The 24,011-nt window shown below is 45.5% G+C and overlaps 1 protein-coding gene and 1 long non-coding RNA gene across 9 annotated transcripts; one reads left to right on the forward strand and one right to left on the reverse strand.

The window, feature by feature from the left end:
* Nucleotides 1–1,704: 1,704 nt before the first annotated feature.
* BBS1 (Bardet-Biedl syndrome 1) lies at nt 1,705–23,906 on the reverse strand. Of its 7 annotated transcripts, none has more exons than XR_007403733.1 (18): nt 23,773–23,906; nt 23,344–23,420; nt 23,196–23,230; nt 19,974–20,246; nt 19,812–19,858; nt 19,642–19,680; nt 19,450–19,522; nt 17,164–17,295; nt 15,780–15,886; nt 14,356–14,476; nt 14,031–14,189; nt 12,755–12,824; nt 11,738–11,896; nt 9,113–9,258; nt 8,066–8,200; nt 7,288–7,374; nt 6,644–7,062; nt 1,705–3,910 (listed from the first exon to the last, which is right to left on the reverse strand). XR_007403733.1 is itself a non-coding variant. In XM_049096868.1 (18 exons), the coding sequence occupies exons 1-17, from the start codon at nt 23,817–23,819 to the stop codon at nt 6,645–6,647; spliced, it is 1,842 nt and encodes a 613-aa protein (XP_048952825.1). In that variant the 5' UTR covers nt 23,820–23,906; the 3' UTR covers nt 1,705–3,910; nt 6,644. The 7 variants fall into 7 exon arrangements, 6 of the variants coding, with proteins under 6 accessions (XP_048952825.1, XP_048952823.1, XP_025302171.3 ...); XM_049096868.1 differs by having other exon boundaries at nt 6,644–6,791; nt 9,125–9,258; XM_049096866.1 differs by having other exon boundaries at nt 6,644–6,791.
* On the forward strand, nt 3,795–23,350 carry LOC112659497 (uncharacterized). 2 transcript variants are annotated; one of them, XR_007403734.1, is made up of 5 exons: nt 3,795–3,931; nt 5,126–5,211; nt 7,675–7,772; nt 19,424–22,561; nt 22,886–23,350. It is a non-coding gene; the product is annotated as an uncharacterized LOC112659497 (long non-coding RNA). The 2 variants fall into 2 exon arrangements; XR_007403735.1 differs by lacking the exon at nt 7,675–7,772.
* Nucleotides 23,907–24,011: the final 105 nt, after the last annotated feature.

Raw genomic sequence — 24,011 nt, forward strand, 5'->3', positions numbered from 1 at the left:
CTCCAGTATTACCGCAATTTACTGTGATGTGCACAAGTGTGGTTTTCTTTGTATTTACCCTCATGAAATTCCTTGGGTTTCCTGATTCTATGAATTGATGCCTTTCATCAGTTTTAGAAGATTCTTAGTCACACCTTCACATATTTTCTGTCTTTACTAAAGCTCTGATGAGACCTTCCTACTACATCCTCACATGTATCTCGGTTTCTGGCATTCTGGAGAATTCCTGCAGCCAGGTAGATCTTCCTTAGTCTTTCTGTCTTTCTTCAGCTGTGAAACCAATCTGATTTTTTTGTTTTTTTTTTTTTTAAGATTTTTATATATTTATTCAGGAGAGACACACACAGAGAGAGGCAGAGACACAGGCAGAGGGAGAAGCAGGCTCCCTGCAAGGAGCCCAATGTGGGACTTGATCCCGGATCTCAGGATCATGCCCTGAGCCAAAGGCAGACGCTCAACCACTGTGCCATCCAGGAATCCCAAATTGTCTTTTTTTTTTTTTTTTTAAATATTTTATTTATTTATTTAGGATAGTCACAGAGAGAGAGAGAGAGAGAGAGAGAGAGGCAGAGACACAGGCAGAGGGAGAAGCAGGCTCCATGCACCGGGAGCCTGACGTGGGATTCGATCCCAGGTCTCCAGGATCGCGCCCTGGGCCAAAGGCAGGCGCCAAACCGCTGCGCCACCCAGGGATCCCAAATTGTCTTTTTTTAAGTGGTTTTGTCCATTCGTTCATGAGTTTCATGTGTCAAATATTTTCTCTAATTGTTTGACTCTTTTTAAGATCTGCATGGTCATTTTATACCTTTCTTGCTTTCTACTTAAATTTTAGGTGTTTTTTTTTTTCCTTTAAATATTTTGAAGACACACACCTTCCATTGTTTGGTAATTCCAATATCTTAAGTCTGTGAGGCTGGAGTACATTGGCTATTGTTTATGGTGGCTCCTCTTCACAATGCTTTAGTTTCTTGCAATTTGTGAGTTCATATTTCTTGGAATTTTATCAAGGTTTTTTTTTTGAGATTGGGTCAACAGTAAATTCCTCCAGAGAAGAAATGTGTTTCTCTGTCACCTGATGACAAACCAATCCTACACCACTAAATTTTCAGCCACAAGTCTTTTGGACCACCCAGGTATTGTCAGTTTAGGTTATAAACCTATTCAGGCTGGCTTATGGTTAAAAATTCTCAGGAGAGGTTTTTCCCTTGCTTCTACCTCGCACTAGGCTTGGAGATAGGTAATTGACCTGCTGGTTCTAATGAGATTTCCAAGAACCAGCTTTTGGTTTTGTTGACTTTCTTTACTGATTTCCTGTTTTCAATTTTATTGATTTCTGCTCTGGTTCTTTTCTTCTTCTTTTCCTGCTTATTTTGGACTTAATTTGCTCTTCTTTTCTAAAATATGCATCCAATGCTATACATTTCTCTTTAAGCACTACTTTTGCTGTGTCCCACAAATTTCTTGTGTTTTCATTTTCATTTAGTTCAAAATATTTTTAAATTTTTCATGAGATTTCTTCTTTGACTCATATGTTATTAGAAGTGTGTTGTTTCATTTCCAAGTATTTGGTGATTTTCCAGCTATCCTTCTATTAGTGATTTCTAATTTAATTCCATTTGACCTGAGAGCAATGTATTGTTTTGATTATTTTAAATTGGTTAAGGCATATTTTATGGACCAGATTGTGGTCTGTTTTGGTGCCTGTTTCTTTTTTCTTTTTCTTTTTTTTTTTTTTTTTGGTGCCTGTTTCATGTGAGCTTGAGAAAAAAGAAAAATATGTATTCTGTTGTTGAAGTAAGTCTACAGAGGTCAGTTGTTGACTGATGGTGTGCTAGGCTCAACTATGTTTTTGAAAAGATACTATGGGGTGCTGGGTAGCTCAGTGTTTGAGCGTCTGCCTTTGGCTCAGATCATGGTCCCACAGTCCTGGGATGGAGTCCTGCATCAGGCTCCCCACAGGGAGCCTGCTTCTCCCTCTACCTATGTCTCTGCCTCTTTCTCTGTGTCTCTTATGAATAAATAAATATTAAAAAAAAAAAAAGATACTACAGTTAAAGACTGAACAGAGAACAGAAAGAGTTGAGAATTAAAACAATGGAATTTTAAAAACAGTTCCAGAGAAGAGCTGAAAGATAAAAATCCCTCAGAAAGTTGGACAGAGGGGTGCCTGGGTGGCTCAGCGGTTGAGTGTCTGGCTTTGGCTTAGGGCATGATCCCACGGTCCTGGGATTGAGTCCCGTATTGGGCTCCCTGCAGGCAGCCTGCTTCTCCCTCTGCTATATTTTATATAAAACCTTATATATATATAAAAATGAAAGTTGTACAGAAAGACAATATGAAAGGAGAAGAAAATAGATGATCAGTTGTGTTCTCTCTGGAATTACCACTTATCAGATATTGGGTTTAATGAAAATTCCAGAGAGAACAGAGAAAATGTGAAGAAATCACTCAAGGAAACGAAATTTTGTGCAAGTTAAGAATATACATCTCTACCCCACAGCACAACAAATAATGACATGCAGGAAGACGTGTCCTGACATTTTATAACCTCAGAGAAAAAGGAGGTCAGGAGCAAAAAATGGCATGGAACTTCTCAACAGCATTACCAAAAATCTGAACATAGGGGAATACTGCCTTAAAAATGATCTTGCAAGGGATGCCTGGGTGGCTCAGCAGTTTGGCACCTGCCTTCAGCCCAGGGCGTGATCCTGGAGACCCAAGATCAAGTCCCACGTCAGGCTCCCTGCATGGAGCATGCCTCTCTCTCTACCTGTGTCTCTGCCTCTCTCTCTGTATCTCTCATTAATAAATAAATAAAATCTTTTAAAAAATTGATCTTACATGAAAATTATTTTCAATGTCAAATTTTATGACCTGCTATCACACATATATATGAATGGAATAAAAATTTTTTAAGAAAATGTCTTAAAAATTTTAACTCTAGTGACTTTTTAAAGAAGGTACTTGTGGATATGTTTCACCAAATGAAGGATAAAAGAGCTATGAAAGATGAACATATAGGAACGCCTGGGTGGCTCAGAGGTTGAGCATCTGCCTTAGGCAGGTTGTGATCCTGGGGTCCTGGGATCAAGTCCCACAACAGGCTCCCTACATGGAGCCGGCTTCTCCCTCAGCCTATGTCTCTGCCTTCTCTCTCTGTGTCTCTCATGAATAAAAAAATAAAATCTTAAAAAAAAAAGGGCAGCCCGGGTGGCTCGGCGGTTTAGTGCCGCCTTCAGGCCAGGGCCTGATCCTGGAGACCGGAGATGGAGTCACATGTCGGGCTCCTTGGGTGGAGCCTGCTTCTCCCTCTGCCTGTGTCTCTGCCTCTCGCTCTTTCTGTCTCTCTCATGAATAAATGAGTAAAGTCTTTAAAAAAGATAAAAATAAATTTTAAAAAAAGAAAGAAAGATGAAGATATGGAGCCTAGGAATCAGAGGATCTAGTCAGGAAAAATGCTCTGCAGCAGTTCTAGGGAGCAAACAGTACTCACTGAGTCAGGGGATGAAATGAAGTGCCTGAAAAAAAAGGAACTGTCAGATTAAATGGGGGAAGAATTAACAATTGGTATATATAGAAAATCAAGCAAATGAAAAAAAAAATGGCAATTTTAACTCCACAAAAAAATTAAAAAGTAATTTAATTATATCCCAATTGTCAACTCTGCAGTGAATAACTTTCACATAGTAATATAAATAGCAATTTGTTTATTTTATTTTTTAAAATTATTTATTTATTTATTTATGATAGTCACACAGATAAAGAGAGAGAGAGAGAGAGGCAGAGACACAGGCAGAGGGAGAAGCAGGCTCCATGCGCTGGGAGCCCGACGTGGGATTCGATCCCAGGTCTCCAGGATCGCGCCCTGGGCCAGAGGCAGGCACTAAACCGCGACGCCACCCAGGGATCCCTATAAATAGCAATTTAAACAGTGAGTATTGATCTACCTAAAAATGGTAGAAAAGGGAGCAAGGTACTGTCACAAGAGAGCTAAAGCCTCCTCTGTTATAATAGGGAGCCAACAGATAGTGTCTAGAATGATAAATCAAGCAAGAGTAGTATAAGCATATATATTTATATGCCTATATATATATATCTATATATATGCCTATATATCTATATCTATATCTATATATATCTATATATATATATATATATATATATATTTTATTTATTTATTTTTTTCCCTTAGAGAGTGGGAGTGAGAGTGAGACAGCATGAACAGGGGCAGGGTAGGAGCAGAGGGAGAAAGAGAAGGAATCCTAAGCAGACTTCTCACTCAGAGTGGAGCCCGACACAGGGCTTGATTTCCTGACCCTGAGATCATGACCTGAGCCAAAATCAAGAGTTAGACACTTAACCAACTGTGCCACCCAGGGGTCCTGAAGCATGTTTTAAAAATAAATAGCTAATGGGGAACCTAGCTGGCTCAGTCAGTGGAGCATGTGACTCTTGATCTTGGGGTCATGGGTTCAAGACCCACATTAGACTCAGGGATTACTGAAAAAAAATAATAGCTAAGAGAACTGAAAATGTAGCAAGGGAGCTATACCAGGGAATGTGGAAAGGCTATTTTCTTGCTAATAAATGAATTCTATAGTACTAAGTAGGTATGTGTTTTTAAAAAGAATAAGTTTTAAGAAGATACCAACTCTCCTCTTCCCTAATGTCCACAATCTCCTGGAGCTCTAACTAGTGAGGGCGCTGGGTACCATGCACTGTCCCTGGTTTCATATTGCTTTATGTACACTTGTGTACATCAATGCAGTTCACATAGGTATGTAGTATTACATCATACAAACTCTCCTTAGGTGCTGGGCATAGGAAGTTTCTCCACTTTCATCATTATGAATAGCTACAAACAGAATCCAGATCAGACTTTTTGTTCCAAGTTCACACAGTCATCACTTGATTGGGATAGAAGAGATTCTATGGTCATGTGGCCCAGGACACAACCTTGCAAAAAGATAGCCCAACCCCAGTGACGCAGCTCCAGTGACAAGGGGCTTTTTACCTTCTAAGGCAGGCCTTTCCATCCCTGATAAGCTCTCTTAGGAAATTCTTAGGTTAAGTTGAAATCTCTCTGACTGACTGATATTCTCTGTATTTATCTTTCCATTTCTAGGTTAAACCTCCTGCTTGTTGTTCCAACTGTGCCTCACTTGGCTTGCACTAGACCCTACACCATTCTGATCCAATTGATCTATGCCTGTGAGTAGTCAGACTGTACACAGAGGGGGATGGACTCTTTCTTTGGTCCAGACCTGATGCTTCTCTCTTTAAGTAGGTTCCACACCCAGCATGGAGCCCAACAAAGAGCTTGAATTCACTACCCTGAGATCAAGACCTGAGCTGAGATCAAGAGTAGATGCTCAATCAATTGAGCTGTCCATGCACGACCCCCCATGCTACTTTTAACCTGGCCCCAGAATGCATTCCTTGGAAGGGTTAGGAGGGTGGGCTGTGAGCTGTGTCACCCCAATCCCTCACTGGTGTCCTGGACATACAGGCTTTTGCCTGGCCATGGGCAGTTAGATTTGGGGCCCTTGGTATCAAAGGGAAAAGCTCGGTGGTTACTCCTGTCAAATATCCCCTTTCTGGAGGTGACTCTTCATTTCCTCTAAAATGGTGGCCAAGATCACAGGATGCTAGAGCTGAATCCGGTCACACTGTCTCATTTTACATGTGGGGAAACTAGCCAGAAGGATTTGGTAACTTCCCACAAGCCTGAGATTCCTGTCATGTGCTGGGCTGCACCTGGTCAGATAGAGGCAGATACAGGTCCTCAAGGAGCAGGATTCCTGGTTCACAAATGGCTCAGGGTGGCCCTGTTAGCACCAGCCTATTAGGCAGACTGGACAGAGCTCCAGGAGACAATGAGGGCCAGGACTGTGGGTCTCTGGTCCCTGTGGTCTAAACATATGACTTTCTTCAAGGGTAAGCCTCACTCAACACCTCTGGTCAATGCCTTTCCAGCTAATTTTCTTATACTATATGACCACTGCCCAGTGCGCTTTCCACTGATCTGGGCTCCAGGGCATAGAAGAGCAGTTCTGGGCTTCTGCCTCCTGTGCCACTTTTTTAAGACCTCAGAAACCCCTCTCCTGTGCACTCCAGTCCCACCTCTGCTCTAACTGAGCCTTCCTCTCCTGGGATGCTCTTTCTGGACATGAGCATCCAAGTCAGGAGCAGCAGTTGTGTGGTCTACAGAAGCCTGGTGGGGGTGGGGGCCACTAGCTCCCCGCAAGAATACTCTATGCCTTCCTGGCACCAGTTCTTCCCTTGGCAATTTTCATGGCGCATCACAGGCCTGAGACTTTCGTTGAGCCCAAATTTCAGGAAAGCACCCTGTGAAGAGGCAGCTATTCCCTAGACCCCCCGAATATAAAGAAGGGGTCCCTTGTTTAGCTCAAAAGGAAAAATCAGAACATGTTTCACCTATAAGCTGAGCTAGCATAAGCTAAGCCTCTGGAACCCCAGGCAGCAACAGGGAGCTTGCAGCAACCAGTCTTGCCCAAGAAAAACCTCTGATTATCCCAGGTCAGGCCATAGCCAATTCTGACCTAGGCCTGAAGCAACACAGGAGTAGTGTACCTAAGGAAAGCAGCAAAGGAGAAGCCTGGGCCTATGCCCCTCATCTCACCTTAAGTACTGCAGAGATCTTCCTTTGGACCTGGGTGTGATTTCTGGAGATAAGTGGGGAGGATGGAGCGGCAGCAGAATCCAATGGGCAAATGTCTGGGATTTCCTGAGTGGGGAGCTGAACCTCCTGGGTACTCACTGACCTGCTTCTATTGGTCACCAAGCAGATAGGGTGGTTAGAAAGGAGACACTTAGGACAAGAGAAAGAAAGTGTAGCCCCAACATGCTGCTGCTCAGAGAACAGGCCTCGGGCCATTGACTGCCCAGTTCAAGATTCAGGGGCTGAATCTTCCTGGTCCTGATTCTGCAGGGGCTTCAACACCAGTCCAGGGGTCAAGTGGCTTCCAGCCCCTCGCTCACGGGCATGTTGATATGGGCACTCAGCAGGGGTGCGCTCTGGCCTTCACGAAGTACCAGCACCTATAGAGGAAGTGCCTATGGCAGTAGGAGCAGGCCGCTTTTACTCCCTGCTCCCTGCAAACACCAAGCTTGGCCTGGTCTGCACTGTTCCCAGTCACAGGCCACCAGGGCTCTGTCAGAGGGGATGGGGAGGTTGTAGACCCCAACCTGACCTGGAAGCCACCTAAGGGCCTTGCCCACCTCACTCTCACTGTCCTCCCCATGTAGTACCAGTGGGCGACCTACCTTGATAATGTCTGAGATGCCCTTGTCACTGAGACTCTCTACAAAGGTCTCCAGGGGGTAGTTGAGTCCTGGCACCAGCAAGGGGACCTAAGTTTGGGGACAAAGAGGTAGGAAATCAGCCTTCGTGCCTGGACAGTGTTTGGCAGATTCCAGAGCACTCTCATGCCTGCTTTAGAGGCTGCAATAAGAAAAAAAAAAAAAGAAGAAGCTGCAATCAGTGTACCCTAGCAGGGTGGGCAGGGCTGACAGGCCCATTCACAGAGCATACAGATTCATTGAGGGGAGTAGACATTCTAGGACCCCATATATGTTCAGGATTAAACCCAGAACTCCTGACTCCCAACCAAATCCCAGGGTCTTTCTCAGTTTCTGGTCTTCCCAACTTAGGATCAAATCTGGACCTGGGGGGAAACAAGTCCTTCACTGTGGAAAATTCTCCTCAGGGCAGAAGGAAGTTCCACTCCCAACACAGGCATGGCTGCGAGGTAGGATGGACTCTGGGATCCCGGCACCAACAGGCTTCTAAGAGGGGGCAAGGTGGGAACCAGACTCTTGCTGTTCTCCCAGAACCTTCTGTGTGGCTCCCCGAGACCTCTCTCAGGCTAGGAGAAAAGCAGCTGAGGCAGGTCGTGTGCATTCTCCCCAGAGGTCCTTGCCATGTGCCAGCCACCTGCCAGCTCCCTCACCCTGATCTGTTCCGGCTCTGTGGGCACATCACAGAGACCAGACCCTGGCCTGGTCTTTCTCACCCCATGTCTCAGTGAAGTGGGCCCAGTACCTTGAAGAAGGCCCGGGGCAGGGCGTAGAGCACCTCGTTGTATAGGAAGCAGACCAGTAGCCCCAGGATGGGTCGGGCTGTTGAGGTGTTCTGCAGATGAAGTGTGAGCTTAAAGGTGGGGCCCAGGCCCTGAACCTGTGGAGAAAGTGGGGTGGGTAGAGAAAGCCTTTAGAACCAACAGACATAGCCACTGAGTCCAATGTGTCCTGGCCCTGTCCTCCTGCTCTCTCATCAATGTCCTCACAACACTCTTCCAACGGCTCTAATGCACTACCCTGCTCCTCAAAAGGCCCCTTGGGAGCACAGAAAGCTGGCTCCTATTTGTATGGGGATCAGCAAAGGCCCAGAGAGGGGAGGAGCTAGATGCAGGTCACTCAGCAAGTTGGTCAGAGGCAAAGCTGGCTGGGGATGTAAGCCACAACTCCCACCTATGGCCTCACCACTGTCCCTGCCATTCTTTTCGAAGGCTCTGCCTCCTGCTTACTCTCGTCCTATGGTGGTCACAGTGACTTCTTTTTCCTCCCTCCTAGCCATACTTAGTCTGCAGCCTCTTCCTGTCTCTTATCTATCCACTTCCTTTAGGGAAAGAGGAATCGGAAACCCAACTGGGTCAGACAGCATACCTCCGGGACCCATTTAGTGCTGGCCAGAGCCCAGATGACCTTGTGGTCACTTGTGTCTGAGGAGCAGGGGCTCCTCCTCCTGCGCAAGTCTCAGGACTTCCCTTCCCTATACCAGGCAGTCCTAACACCTCAGGCTGCCTGGAGTTACTGAGTGAATAGCTTTCTTCCTTGTACCATAGCTGTCAGAGTCCCTCCAGTTCTGGGAAGAAGGAGGTGTGCACTGCAAGTGCACAAGAAGAGGCAGCACAACAGAGAGGAGAGCACCTTCTTGAAGGAAGACAGAGACTTGGTCTCTGGGCTTAGGGGAGATGAGAAGTGGGCACAAGGCCTAGTGGACTCAGAATTGGCTCTGGGGCTGAGGGGCTCCTATTCACCCTTGACCTCTGCCCTCTTGGCCTTGAGGTAGCCTGATTGCCCTGCACACCTGGAAGCTTACCACAGCGTGCAGCTTGAGGGGCTCACGAGCCGTCACAGACACAGGGTTCAGGCTAGACTCGAGGGCCTGCACATAGGCACGGGCAGCCCGGAGGCGCAACAGGTAGAGGTCAGTCTGGAAAGTCCGGTGCATGGCTGAGGAGAGGGGCACAAAGAGGGCAGGTGCTGGAGGTAAAGGAAGTAGGAGGGGGCAGAGGCGGGGGAGAGGGGTGTCCTACATGGGTGGCTTGTCAGACATGCAAGACGAAGGCAAGGTCTGAGAGGGCAGGGGATGTGGGGAAACAGAACACGGAGATGCAGTAGCCCAACCTGCCAGTAACATTGGATTCTGTGGCACACACGCGGCTACCTCCTTCCTGGTCTCCTAACACCGTGCTACCTGCACACAGTCCCAGTCTCCTGGTTGGCTCCTTTGATTCTGCCTTAAGGGCCGGTGTTCCCTGGAGTCTTGTCCTCCTCCTTTGGACAGTCTATGTCCTGCCGCAGACTGTGAGCACCCCAGTGAGGAGCAACTTGGAGCTCCTGAGGGTGAGGACTCATTGCTTCCGAGTGTGCCCCCACTCAGGGCCCAGCCTGTATCCACTCACAACACTGTGCGCTGCATCTCCAGCAGCTTGACACTTGGGCCTGCCTCCCACTTCTCGTTGCCTTATAGTCACCTCCCCCTGGACGTCCCATCAACACCTCCAGCTCAGCGCTGAGGAAGCCCATCTCACCTCCCTGCCTCCGCCACTGCATCCCCACTTGGTGACCCAGGTTCTGCCCTATTGGCTAATCATCTGCCAAGGTCTGAGGACTGTTCCTCAAAGCCATTGCCAGAGCCTGCTCCACCTTCATTCCTGCTGGGACTCTCTGTTCCAGACTCAGCATACTGGTTTGCCAGCCTGCTCTTGCTCTTTTACTTGTGTGCGGAGGCTTCTGCCACCCAGAAGTTTGATATCTTTATGTTACCCCATCTATTAATCTTTCCTTTTTGCCCTGGTACTTTTACAACTTATTTTTAACTTACCCAGAATTAATGTTTGTGCTTGGTTTGAAGTAGAGTACTAAGTATTTTTCCAGAAGCAAGTTGTCCTAATTATGCTTTTTTGGACTTTCTCTCCTTTTCCCACTAATCTAAAATGGTATCTTTAACATATACTGACCTTCCACAGAGATGAGGGTCTGTTTTTGACTTTCTAAATGTGCCTTGATTGGTGTCAGTTCCTGTAGTTGGAGCACAGCTGCCAATTCCTACAGCTGCATTCTGTAGGAATTGTAGGATCATTCTCCTGATCGGCTAAGTCACCTTGTTCCTAATCCTCACCCCCACCCGCAAATTTTACTTAGATCTACTCTTAGAATCAACTGGTCAAGTCCTCAAAATAAACCCTATTGGGATTTTCCCTGTAATGTTGTTATCTTCCTAGATTAATTTCAGAAGCTGCTAATTAATCAACAGCTTGGGAAGTCTCATCATTCATCATTCAGGTGGTCTTTTATGTCCTGGACAGCAGTTCTGGAACTTTCTTAGACTGCTATTTTCTTGTTAGGTTTATTTCTAGGGATTTTGTTGCTATTGTGAAAGGAAATTCTGCATTATATTTTCTGACTGGTTACTCTTGGTATGTATATACCAAGTAATTGATTTTTGTATATTTTATATTTGGTCACCTTACAGAACTTCCTAATTATTTTTCAAATGTTTCAATTGCTTCTGTTGGGATTCTCTAGGCTCTAATAGCTGCTAGCTCTTTTATCCTCTAATTTATCGTTTAAAAGTATAAACAAGGTCACTTTCGAAAACAGAGCTGGTTGAGTTACTGTATTTTTAACATCTTTCCCAGCCCCCACTATCTAGAATGAATCAAACATCTGTGTATTCCAGGCCCTTTTGGAACCAGCTCTCACCTACCCTGCCAGCCTCTGCTCTGCCACCCGGCCTTCTTGCACAGCACCTATGACCACATGGTGGATGTTGCTTGAATCCGGGTAGGGTCCTATGCCTCTACTCACACCTCTGCCTGAATCTCCCTTCCCTACCCCTTTCTGCTGGTGGACTTATAATCATCTCAGGGCGAAGTCCAATGTCACCTCCCTCTGAAGCTTCTCCCAGGCTCCTATGCCAACTTCCTCATTCCTATGAGCCTCACTAGAGACCTCTTTACAGAGACCTCTTCTACACCTGTCATGCAACATGAAGTTAGCAAGGTAGACTGAGCTCCTCAGGTAAGGCCTAACCTATTTCAAGGCACCTGGCACAAGGCCTGGCATAATCGCAGGTACTGTACAAATGGAAGAATGAGTGAAAAGCAAGAAACACTGAATAGGAAAAAGAAGAATGCTGGTCCAATTCTACTTCTCTTGTGAGAGTTCCAGCATCTAGAAGCAACTGTTCTCTCCTCTGCATTCAAAGAACACCTGCCCTCACCTACAGCATCTTCCACCTTGAGGCAGAGTGGACCTCCTCGGCAGTCTCTGGACTTCCAGAGGCAGGACACCTGCTTGGCTACCCAGGTCACCCAGTGCTTAGAGCACCCAGGTGGGTTCATCAATGCTCCGAAGCAGGATCACTCAGTTCTTGCTGCTTCGGAGCAACTGAGAAGGAAGAGGAAGGACCTGGTCTGAGTCTCACCGGTGCCAGCCTCCCGCTCTCGCAGTGTCTGGTCCACATAAAGCCGGGTCTTTCGGGGCACGTTGAGTTTCATGGCCTGGGCTGGTGGGGGGCCTGCCTCACCTCTTGCTTCCACAAACACTGCTGTACGCTTCAGGATCTTGATAATCAAGCCACCGCCTAGGGAAGTAGACAGACAGAAACAGATCTGTTGTCCTCAATTCTACTCAACATTCCTGGTCTTTCCTCCACAAACGTTCTGCTTTAGATAGAGCCATTTCTGTCCATGTCTGTATTCCTGCCAAGATTCTGGATTTCTAGAAGGATTATAGTGTTTTTTTGTTTTTGTGGGTTTTTTTTTTAAGCTTTTATCTTTCTATCCATGAGAGACACATAGAGAGGGGCAGAGACATAGGCAGAGGGAGAAGCTGGCTCCATGCAGGGAGCCCAATGTGGGACTCGACCCTGGGACTCCAGGATCATGCCCTGAGCCGAAGACAGAGGCTCTACAGCTGAGCCACCCAGGCATCCCTGTTTTTTTTTTTTTGTTTTTTTTTTTTAATTTTATTTATTTACTTATTTGACAGGGAAAGAGAGAGTGCACAAGCAGGAGGAGCAGCAGGCAGAGACAGAGGGAGAAGCAGGGTCCCCGCTGAGCAGGGAGCCTGACGTGGGGCTTGATCCCAGGACTCTGGGATCATGACCTGAGCCAAAGGTAGATACTTAACAGACTGAGCCACCTAGGCATCCCTATCTTAACAATGTCCTACCATTCATTCACTCATTCATTAGCAGTTACTTATTGACTGTGATGTTCCCTGCATTATGGCAGGTACTGAGGAGACTGGGAGAACTGGAGACACTGGCCATATGGCGCTATCAAATTGCTGATGAGCTAGCTCCAGACAGGATGTGTGTCTGTAGGCCTTGCTTTCCAAACCCAGGCCTGCCTGTGCTTCACATCCACTATTCCTTCCCAGGATCTGTGTCACCTTCGCACCTAACTCTAAAACCCTTGCCAGGTCCGAGTCCGCTCACCTCGTGTAGTCATGATGAGAGTGTTATCTTCCCGTCCATAGCGGCCAAAGCAAAGGCTGGTTACCACATCCTAGAATGGAAACACCAGAGTTTAAAGAGGAAAATATATTGGAGAGGAGAGTAAGATGGGTGGAGTGATAAGGTTGTGAGACCCCAGATATAATAAAAGAGACATGAGGTAAGACCGGGGCAATGCTGCCTCCAAAATATTCCCCTTATTTCCCATCTCCCTTCTAACGTCACTGTCATGGCCACAGTTCTAGACTAAATGTCCCAGGCTTCTGGGGGCAGTTTTCTAAAAGGCCCCCAGCCTAGTGTTTCTTCCCAGTCCGTCCTTCACACTGATGCCTTTCAAAAATACAAAAATGATCATGTCTATTTTCTGCCAAAAATTTTCCAATGGCTTTTGTCCGTCATGTTAGAACAATTCAAGGCCTTTCACATCTGACTTCAACCTGCCTTTTCTGTTCTCCTCTACCATCCCCCAATGGTCACCCCACTTGTCTTCCAATAGCCTGTAGGTGTCTGTGTGATATACTCTGAACTTTCTGTTTTCTGTTGCTGGTTGCAACCCATTAATTTAATAACTCAAACTTAGTGCTTGAGAAACTCTGGTCCAAACTTATCAAACCACCTGGATTCCTTAATCAAGAATATTTGTGCCTCTCAGCCTTTGCTCATGTGTTTCCGGTCTGGAATGTTCTTCCCCCATGTAGCCGCTTGGCAAACTGTTCCAGGGCCCAGCAGAATTCTCATTTGCTTTGGGAAATGACTCGTGAATTCTACCCCCATTTATCCTTCACCACCACCCCCAGTCACCACTCTGTGCTTTGTCAGTATTTTGCTCTGCTTTAGTCTCACTTGTATTTGAATTAGCTATGTCACTGGCTGGCTGTCACCTTACATTATAAATATAAATGACCAAATGTTTAACTGGAAGACAGTATCATCTAGATTTTTAAAAATCCATCTGTGGCATGCCTGGGTGGCTCAGTCAGTTAAGCATCTGCCTTCAGCTCAGGTCATGATCTCAGGGTCCTGGGATTGAGTCCCGTGTCAGGATCCCTGCTCAGTGGGGAGTCAGCTTTTCCCTCTCCCTCTGCCTGCTTGCCCACCCTGCCCGTTGTGCTCGTGTTTGTGCGTGCTCTCTCAAATAAATAAAATCTTGAAAAAAAAAAAAATCAAAAGTCAAGGTCACCAGGAGTGGCATCAGGAGAGGCAGCTAAGAAGCCCCAGAAGGAGCCCCGGAGGGGGCAAAGAGGAGTCAGCAGCTCACCGGGGTGCGGATGACATTGAGCAGGGCCTTGTCATGGTAAATGTGGACTTCTCCATTGGCCAGCCCAGCCATGACAGCCTGCAGGCTCCGAGAACGCTGCTCCAGGAGGTTCATGGTCAGGATAGCTGCAGGCATCTGCACTGTCCACAGCTTCTTACCCTAGGAGGGAAGAGCTTCTTACACCGGGAGGGTTCAGGGCACAGCGTGGAAAGACGGGGTAGCTGGAGTTGCAGGGAAAGGGACACCAGAAGGAATAGTTTGCTAAGGGGGACCAGGGAGACATATGTGGAGGGGGTGGGGGATGATGCTTGCCCAGAAGCCACACCTTGTGGGTGAAGCCATGCAGGGTGTCTTGATTGCTGCCCACCACCAGGACCTTGTGTACCCGGACAAGACCCACAGGCTGGGCACTCAGCTCGATGCAGTACTTGGGGCGCTTGGAGTCTCTGTGGAATAAAGACACACTCTCCAAGCCCCAGAGAAACCCTCTTTCCTTCCCTGGCTGACCGTCCTCTTTCTAAGCCCCACAGACTATCCTGGAAGGAAGCTTTGGCCCAAAAGTCTATGACTGTAGTATTATTTCCACATTTACCACTTAGCCCCTGTGTGACCTTGGATAACATGAGTGTGTTTTCTTTCCGTCTCCCTGCTGCCTTTACTACAGTGATTTGTGTGATCACCTGGCATTGAACAGTTTACAGTGCATGTACCTTAGGCTAGATAAAGTGCTAGCAGTCTGAGGCAATTCAGGAATTTATCAGAAATGCATGAGAGGTCTGCTCTGTGTAAAGGCACTGTTTTGTTTCCTGGCTTCTGAATCTTAGTTTCTCTTATCTAGAAAGAAGAGGTAATTCCTGCCTACCAATCACAGGCTATGGCTCCCTTTCTTCATTACCAAGTCTGCTGATCATATCCCATCTGATGACCCATCTGAGAGCCTCCCTCTGGTCTCTGGGCCTCCTTCCAATCTACTCTCCACTTAGCAGAGTAATCTCTTAAAAATATAAATGTTTCATATCATTCTTCTGATTAAAACCCTGTAATAGTTTTCAAATCTAAAATCCTTATCATGTCCTAACAGGTCATGCATTAGCCAGGCCTGGTTCCCACATGCCTCTTTTTGCCCTCCTCCTTTCCCATCAAGCTTGAGGGGCACATGTCAGTGGCATTCCCATCTTGAATTTGCTCAAGTTTTCTCTGCCTACAACACTTCTTCCCCACTTTTCAAACAACTAGCTATTTCTTAACCTTCGACATTATCTCTACAGACAGGGATTTTCACTGATTACCCTGGACCTATTATTTTTTCCCATTGAGCTTGTATTTTTTTCCTCCAAAGCATGCAGGGACTATGTTTATATCATTTATCAACATATCAACATATCCCTGATACCTTATATAATGCTTAATACATAGCACGTATTAAGTGCTCAAAGAGATTTCTTGAATTAGATGAATGTTGTAAGGAATATCAACCTAATGCGTAAAGAAGTGTCACATACTTATAAAGCCATACAGCAAATGAGAGGCTATTTTTACTTCTTCCCATCTCTGGCTGCACTGCTCATGTGTTACAGCCACCCTGCTCAGTCTCGCACTTTGCCAGTCCCCATCACACAGCTTCCAGATGTCCCCCTAGGCATGTGAGCTCAGCCTTCTCTATGAAATTCCCACCTCTTTCCATTCTCGAATACCAGCCCCAAAACCCCTGTTCCTTCTGGCCCCAGAGACCCTGGATGTGGCATATACCTTCTCAGGATGTAGATGTTTCCATTGCGGCAGGCAGCAGCAAGCCGGAACTCTACATCAAACTGGCCAGAAACCTCCAGGAAGACAGGGACGCTGGGTAGGCTCATCTGCAAAGGAGAGGCTCAAACATCCCAATTTTTCTGGCACCCGCATCCTTCTTACCTTGAAGTAACTCCTCCGAGTTGCATCCTTGTCCAAATTTCCAATCTCCTCACTCACTCACACCCTGGTCCTAGTTTAAACTTGTAACGTTTTTCTGGAGGGAAACTCAGCAATATGTAGCAAAAGCCTTTATGTCTATCCCCTTTGACTAAACTATGCCGCTTCTAGGTATACATCCTTTTTTTAAAAAAATATTTTATTTATTTATTTGAGAGAGAAAGAGAGTACAAGTAGGGTGAAGGGGCAGAGGAAGAGGGAGAAGCAGGCTCTCTGATGAGCAGGGAGCCCGATGCAGGGCCTGATTCCCTGGGATCATAACCTGAGCTGAAGGTAGACACTTAACCAAATAAGCCACCCAGGTGGCCCTCTAGGAATGCATCCAAATAATTATTAAGATGAACACACACAGATGTTTGGGCAAGGAAGTTTGCTGTAGCGATGCTGATAATAATGAAAACTGAAAACAACTTAACTATACAGTAGGTGACAAGATAAATAAATCATGGTATATTTATATAATGAATATTGTGTAGTCTTTAAAAAGGCTTATGTGGGGGAGCTAGGTTGGCTCAGTTGGTGAAGCTTGTGACTCCTGATCTTGGAGTCATAAGTTTGAGCCTCACATTGGGTGTAGAGATTGCTTAAAAAAAAATGAACTTAAATAAAGTTAAAAAAAAAAAAAAAAAGGCTGGGGGCACTTCGGTGGCTCAACTGGTTAAGCATCTGACTCCTGGTTTTGGCTTAGGTCAGGATCTCAAGATTGTGAGACTGAGACCCACGTCGGGCTCCATGCTGAGTGTGGAGTCTGCTTAAGATTGTCTCTTTCCCTCTGTCCCTTCCCTGATCGTGCTCTCTTAAGAAAAAAACAAAAAAAAGGCTGAATAGTTTTATGCAGATATGGACAGACATCAATGAGCTACTACTATGTAAAAAGAACAGGCTACATGATCCTATATCACTAAGCCATTTTTGTGAAAAATTTATTTATAAGTTATATATCTGTGTCTCAGTATGAAAATTCTGGAAAGACATGCCAAACTTTAATAGTAGACAGTGTGGGTGGTGGTATTTTTTGGACATATATTTTTTTCTTTATGCTTATCTACATTTTGTAAGTTTTTTTCTACAATGTGTATTACCAGGAACTAGGGGCAGGAGGTGCGGGGGAACAGAGGGAGGGAATGTAGCCTGGGCCTTAGCTGTGTCCAGGCCCCACACTGACCTTGGCCAAAATGGTGAAGGCCTCTGGGTCCAGCACCAGGAGCTCCTTGTTCTCAGTGCCCAGCACCAGGCAGGACACAGCATCCTCGTCAGCCAGATTCTTCTTTAAGGTGGTCATGGTGGTGATGACTGTCTGCAGGAGGACTTCAGGAGTCACCCAGGGGGATCCCCAACACCATCCCCACAGACAGCCCAAGGATACCAAAGGAGGGGAGAAAGAGGGTGAAGGAGGACGAAGAATATCAGAGATGTGACAAAAGTGTTCACTGCAACAAACCTAACTTTCTAAAAAAGAGGCTTGTTTAAGACAATTAAAAATCTCCATTAAAAAAAAAATAAAAATAAAAATAAAAATCTCCATTTGATCAAAAACCATGTAATCATTTTAAAAATCACATTTTAATGTCTTTTTTTAAAAGATTTTATTTATTTATTCATGAGAGACACAGAGAGAGAGGCGGAGACAAAAATCACATTTTAAAAGATTCAATGACAAGGAGAACACCTCTAATGTATTAAAAGAAAAAATTCTAAAAATTTTTTAAAAAAGAGAAAAAATAGGTAAAATGTTACATTAGAACAATCCTGGTTTAAAAAATATCTGGATAGGGATCCCTGGGTGGCGCAGCGGTTTGGCGCCTGCCTTTGGCCCAGGGCGCGATCCTGGAGACCCGGGATCGAATCCCACGTCGGGCTCCCGGTGCATGGAGCCTGCTTCTCCCTCTGCCTGTGTCTCTGCCTGTATCTATCTCTCTCTCTCTCACTGTGACTATCATAAATAAAATAAAAAAAAAATTAAAAAAAAAATATCTGGATAAAAAAACATGCTGGAAAAGCTAAACTCATAATACAAAAACTGGTTATCTCTGGACAATGAAATCACAGGTGATGTTAATGTATCTTCATTGTGCACTTCTAGAATTTCTACAGTGGGCACACGTTCCTTTTGTGATTGTGATTGGAGAGAATACAAAAGAGGATGATCCCCTTTTTATTTTTATTTTTTATTTTTTTGATCCCCTTTTTAGAAATTTCTCCTATAAAAATAATGTAGCAGGACGAAAATGTTTCTTTGGATAAAACTGCTCATTGTGTGATAATCTTTAAGACTAAAAAAGAGGAATCACTCTTCAATGCCTAGTGGAAAGAGAAAGGTTACAGAAACGTGGATAGTAATGGCTCCCAATTATATAACCATGACATATATATCTTGGAAAGATTTCCTCCCTCCTGTAAACTGCATCTTTTAAGCAATAATTAATTCACTTGATGATTTTGTAAGTACTTAAATATATTGATAACTGTGGATTTGAGTTGCTGATTGTCAGGAAAGAATAGCATTGGTCTCCGGTTAGCCAAAAGCCAAGGCATGTTCGGGTCCAGGAATTTGGCGTAATTGGCTTCACCAGGAAGTAGAGGGTTCCCATGAAGCTTGCTAAAACACAGATAGAGGCTCTGGGACTGGACTGAGGGTCAGCCTCTAGCCAGTAACCAACAGAGTTTAATGAACAGGTTCACTAATAAAACCATTAAAATTATAACTAAGAAAAATTTGAAGTGAATAAAAGGGATGAAAGGGATAAATACATTCAGATCCAATGTATCTGAATAGTTACATAAATTATAAATGAAATAATTAAGAATGAAATAATTAAGGGGCCATTAAGAATGGAGTTCTTAAAGACTATTTAAATGCTCAAAATATAGTATCACGTACTCAGGGGAAGAAAATTATAAAGCATGTTTACGAAGAAAATGTACCAAAATGGTAAGAACGAGTACCTTTGTGTAGTGAGAATAGTTATTTATATTTCTCCTTTACACTACTCTTTATTCTTTAATGAAAATATTTTATCTTTACTCTTGAGACAATAAAAATTACATAAAGTTATATAACTATATATCAATTCAGCGCTGCCACTGTTAACTGGAAACATAGAAGGCTCTACAGCTTTTGACCATAAATGTGTGGCACAGGCTGGAAAGGAAACTGCAAAGTGAAACTAGTCGGATTTGGTTGTAGACTTTACCAGTGATGTTACATTGTCTTTAAAAAAAAAATTGTCAAAAAAAAAAAAAAATTGTCCAGGACAGCCCGGGGGGCTCAGCGGTTTAGCGCCACCTTCGGCCCAGGGCCTGATCCTGGAGACTGGGGATGGAGTCCCACGTCAGGCTCCCTGCATGGAGCCTGCTTCTCCCTCTGTGTCTCCCATGAATAAATGAATAAAATCTTTTAAAATTTTTTTCCATATTTTTTACAGGGAAGTAAAGAGAGAAGGGGCATTACCTGCCGCTTGATGGACTTGGACTTGTGTTGGCTCACAAATGCCTCCATTTCACTCAGCTCCAGCTGTAAAAACCTGCACACACAGAGAACTGGCATCTGCATGCCCTGGGTCTACTTCCCTCCACGTGCCACTCCTGAGCTACTGCCTTCCCCCTGGAGCTTCCAGAACCCTGGCCCACCACAGGCCCTTACCTGAGTGACTGTACAGATAAAGGCACCTCTGCCTTCTCCCTGAAAGGAGAGGGGTACCATGGTAGATTTAGTGGAGGAATAGGGTGCTGGGAGTCAAATGGAGAAAGAACACTGGGATGAAGGGGAGTTAAGCAAGGGATGAAGGGCATATGGGGGAAGTGGGCTCTCACCGGATGCCTTCCAGCATCTCCTTCAGTGTCAAGGGGTCAATCCGGTCCTAGGACAGCAAGGAAAAAAGCTAAGCCTGTGAGCTCCCGAGTCAGGCAGGGAATGAGGATGGATCAGGTGGCCGCCATTTCTGTCTTCTGATTCCCATCCCCAACATCACTCACCTCCTTGACCTGGTTCCAAAGATCTTGTTCCAGGGGGTTTGGAGGCAACTGGGGCAGGGTGAACTTGAAGTAGGGCTTAAGATTCTTATATACATACACACAAGGGCCTGAGGCGAGCGCTAGAGCTGGCGTCCGGGGCTCGTGCTGCTCCATGAGGAAGGTGGCTGCAGCAGCTGGCAGTGCAGGTAACGGACTTTCAGTTAGAACCGTGGGTCCTTTGAGCACCTTCAGGCGGGGATGCTGCCCACTGGGGCCAAGGTCCCCCACCACCAGCTGTAGAAAGAGGCTGGCTTATTCCAAGCTCAAGGTCCAAAGACCCCTCCACTGACTCTCTTCTTGGGCTTAGCGTTTTTGCCAGTGCATATTCATCCACTCCCACACCAGTGCACCAAGTAGAGGGCGAGAAGACTTTGCAAATAAGGCTTGCAAGCTGTGTGACCTTGGGAAGGCTGATTAAACTTCCTGAGCTCAGTTTTCCCACCTGCAAAATGGGAATATCCACCTCATGATACTTGTAGTGAAAATCAAATGAGGTGATGAATTATGGAGCCTGGAGAGTGCTAGTGAGGAGTAGGTGGCAGATGATGTTTTCACTATTCATTCAGTAAACACTTCTTCAGAGTCTGCTCAATGCCAGGCACTATTCTAGATAGTGGACAGTGGGTGAAGTCTGGGGGTGCTAGAAACTCCTATCTGGGCCTGAGGCCTGGCTTCCAAATGGGAACAAAGCTAAGGAAGCACAAGCATGTCTGCAGAGCAGGATGTGCTCTGCAGACAGGAAAATCAAGCTTTCAGTCTCTCTTCCACTCTCTAATCCCTCCTCCAAGTCACTGTGGCCACCATGCAAGCTCATTTTCCATGTGAGGTTTTTTTTTTTTCTTTTTTTTTTTTTAAGATTTTATTTATTCATGAGAGACACAGGCTGAGGGAGAAGCAGGCTCCATGCAGGGAGCCCAATGTGGGACTATATCCCAGATCCTGGGATCATACCCTGGGCCAAAGGCAGATGCTCAACTGCGGAGTCCCCCAGGCGTCCCTTCCATGTGAGGTTTTCAAGGCCTCTCTGATTTGGTTTCCAGCTTGTTTTCCATCACCTCCCACCCCTGCTATGCTCCAGCCAGAGTGGGGGCTGCCATAGAACAACTGGATTCTGAGAATGTACAGTGTGCCCAGAGCTACACCAGGAACTACATTCATCCTTTCATTTAATCCTTTCAACAGTTTATGAGGTAAGTACTAGTATTAGCCCCATTTCACAGATGGGGAAGCTGTGGCTCAGAAATGTTAGGTAAAAGTCACTCAAGGAAGTGGTAGAGCTGGGACTGGAATCTAGGTTTGTCTGAACCCAAGCCAGTGTCTTAACTACTATCATATATATATGACGTATTATATATGATAAAATATATCTTAAGATTTTATTTATTTATTTATTCACGAGAGACAGAGACATAGGCACAGGGAGAAGCAGGCTCCATGTGGAGAACCCAATGTGGGACTGGATCCCCAGGCCCAGGATCACGCCCTGAGCCAAAGGCAGATGCTCAACCACTGAGCCACCCAGGCATCCCACGACTATTTTATATTGACTTTCACTTTCTAACTCCAAATTTACTCTTTCCAAATATGTTATATACTTCCAAGCCTCTGTGCCTCCACTTGTGCTGTTCCCTGTGCCCGGAATGTCCTCCCCCTTCTGTCTTCCATTCCTTCTTGATACATTTCACTCATCCTTCAATACCCAGTTTGCACGTTACTGCCTCCTGGTAACTCCAGGTAGCTTTCACTATTCTCTCCCGGCTGCTCCCAAAATACTTTCCATATATTCAATTTTAGCATCCACTCATTAGCTCCACAACTATTTACTGAGTACCTAATTTGTGCCAGGCACTGGGCAGATGCTGGGAATCAACAAAGCTAGGCATTAAAAAAGTTATTACACAAAAGCATCTCACATTTCACGTGTTATTGAGGCTGTGATTTCTTTATCTTTCACTGCTATAAACCCAGCGCCAAGCACACAGTATTCTGTTAATATCATGGGCAAATTAAAGCCAGTGTCTGTATCTCCTCCTGACTATGTACTGATTCATTTCTTAGTGTCTGCACAATGCCTGACACACAGTAGGGGTTCACTATACACTTGTCAAATTGCAGAATGCTTTATGGACAGGAATTTGGAGGCAAAAGTCTGCCAAATTCTGCTGAACTCTCCATAGAGAGTAGGATTCCTGGGGCACCCAGGTGCCCCAGTGGTTGGGCGTCTGCCTTTGGCTCAGGTCGTGATCCTAGGATCATGGGATGGAGTTCCGCATCAGGCTCCCAGGAGGGAGCCACTTTTCCCTCTGCCCATGTCTATACCTCTCTCTGTGTGCCTCTCATGAATAAATGAATAAAATCTTAAAAAAAGTGATACCATTCCAGAGCTATCTTTTTTTTTTTTTAAGATTTTATTTATTTATTCATGAGAGACACACACACACAGAGAGAGAGAGAGGCAGAGACATAGGCAGAGGGAGAAGCAGGCTCCATGCAGGGAGCCCGATGTGGGACTCGATCCCAGGACTCCAGGATCACGCTTTGAGCCGAAGGTAAATGCGCAGCCACTGAGTCACCCAGGCATCCCATCTCTTTATGTTTTATTTATTTATTTATTTATTTATTTTTTATGTTTTATTTATTTTTAAATTATGTTATGTTTTAAATTAAACTTTATGTTTTAAATTAAACTTAAAATTCAACATTTTTATTATGGAAAGTTTTAGTCATATACAAAAGCAGAGAGACTCACATAATGAACCCCCAAATATCTGCCATCCAACTTCAACAATTATTGCTTCATGGCCAATATTAAAATCTGTGCCCTTTTAAAAAACATAAAACTTCCACTTCCCTCCCTTTTACTTTCTCTCCAGGTTTCAATGCCCTACCGCCAACTAAGAGATGTACCCTTCCAGCAAGAAATTACAAATTAACAAAATTAAGAGGCTTTGTCTTAGTAGAACCCCCAGCAGCATTTCATTCTGCTTTACTTTCTGCAGTCTGTATTATGAAATCAACAGGTTCTCTTCACCATCCACGTAAAAATAAAATTTGACACTAAATGTACTTTCTCAGGGAACACATGAGTTCTAGATTATGCTGAGCTCCTTTGAAGCCATCAGGAAATCTCACTTCTGATACTACCTGGCATCTTGGTTCTTTCTGCGGGGGTGATAGGCTTACCTTGTACTCCCCATCCCCGTGCAAATCTGCCAGCGCTGGAAAACACAAAAAGGCCATGAGCCCGAGATTCACAATCCTTGAGACTTCGCTACAGAACCATTATTAGACTCCATCTCCCCAGCAGGGGTTCCCGGACCCAGAGACTCACCTAGGCAAGAGGAAAAGGTGTGGATGTTGGCCATGGGGTCGTAGTGTGCGTCCAGCCATTTCGAACTGGCCTCACTGCTGGAGAGAGAAGGGGAAAAGATGGGAGCTGAGTCCCAAGGGAGGGGAAGAGCGCTCTGCAGGAGCTAGTCTCTGGGAGGGAGGTGTGTAGGGACCTCTGAAATGGGGGTACAGACGTCTGGGGCCAAGTCCAGGCTCCATCACAGGCTCACCGAGGGACCTCGAATCATTCACATGCGCACGTCCATTCACTCTGCGTTTCAGTTTCCCTATTTGATTTGCGCCTCAGTTTCCCTAAGATTCCTTCAAGGACGCCAGCGCTTTCTGAGAACCTAGGAGCCCAGATCCCGGGGCCCAAGACCCCTTCTCTACATCTGTAAGAAAGGAGGTCTCGAAAATCCCCGGGCTTCACCTCTCAGCTCTGCCGCTGTCGGAATCCGACGAAGACGCAGCAGCCATCTTCTCAGGCGTCACCTTGGCAACCGGCTGCGGCCAGCCGCCGCGCAACGTTGAAAAGTGCTCGGGCTCTGGAAGGGCGCGTACAAAGGTTCCGGGCGCTCAGCTTTCCGGCCCCGGGGTTACCCAGCAGGATATGCTGGCCTGTTAGTTGGGTTCCTGCCTGCTGAGGCGCAGTTCCTCATCTCAACTGGT

The sequence above is a fragment of the Canis lupus genome, chromosome 18, assembly GCF_003254725.2.
Source record: "Canis lupus dingo isolate Sandy chromosome 18, ASM325472v2, whole genome shotgun sequence".
NCBI lineage: Eukaryota > Metazoa > Chordata > Mammalia > Carnivora > Canidae > Canis > Canis lupus.

Coding starts and splice junctions, on each gene's coding strand:
- BBS1 (XM_049096866.1), bottom strand. CDS start 23,819: ATGGCTGCTGCGTCTTCGTCGGATTCCGACAGCGGCAGAGCTGAGAG. Junction 23,421..23,772: donor GACAGCGGCAGAGCTGAGAG/GTGAAGCCCGGG, acceptor TTCTCTCTCCAG/CAGTGAGGCCAGTTCGAAAT. Junction 19,523..19,641: donor TTATCTGTACAGTCACTCAG/GTAAGGGCCTGT, acceptor CTGTGTGTGCAG/GTTTTTACAGCTGGAGCTGA.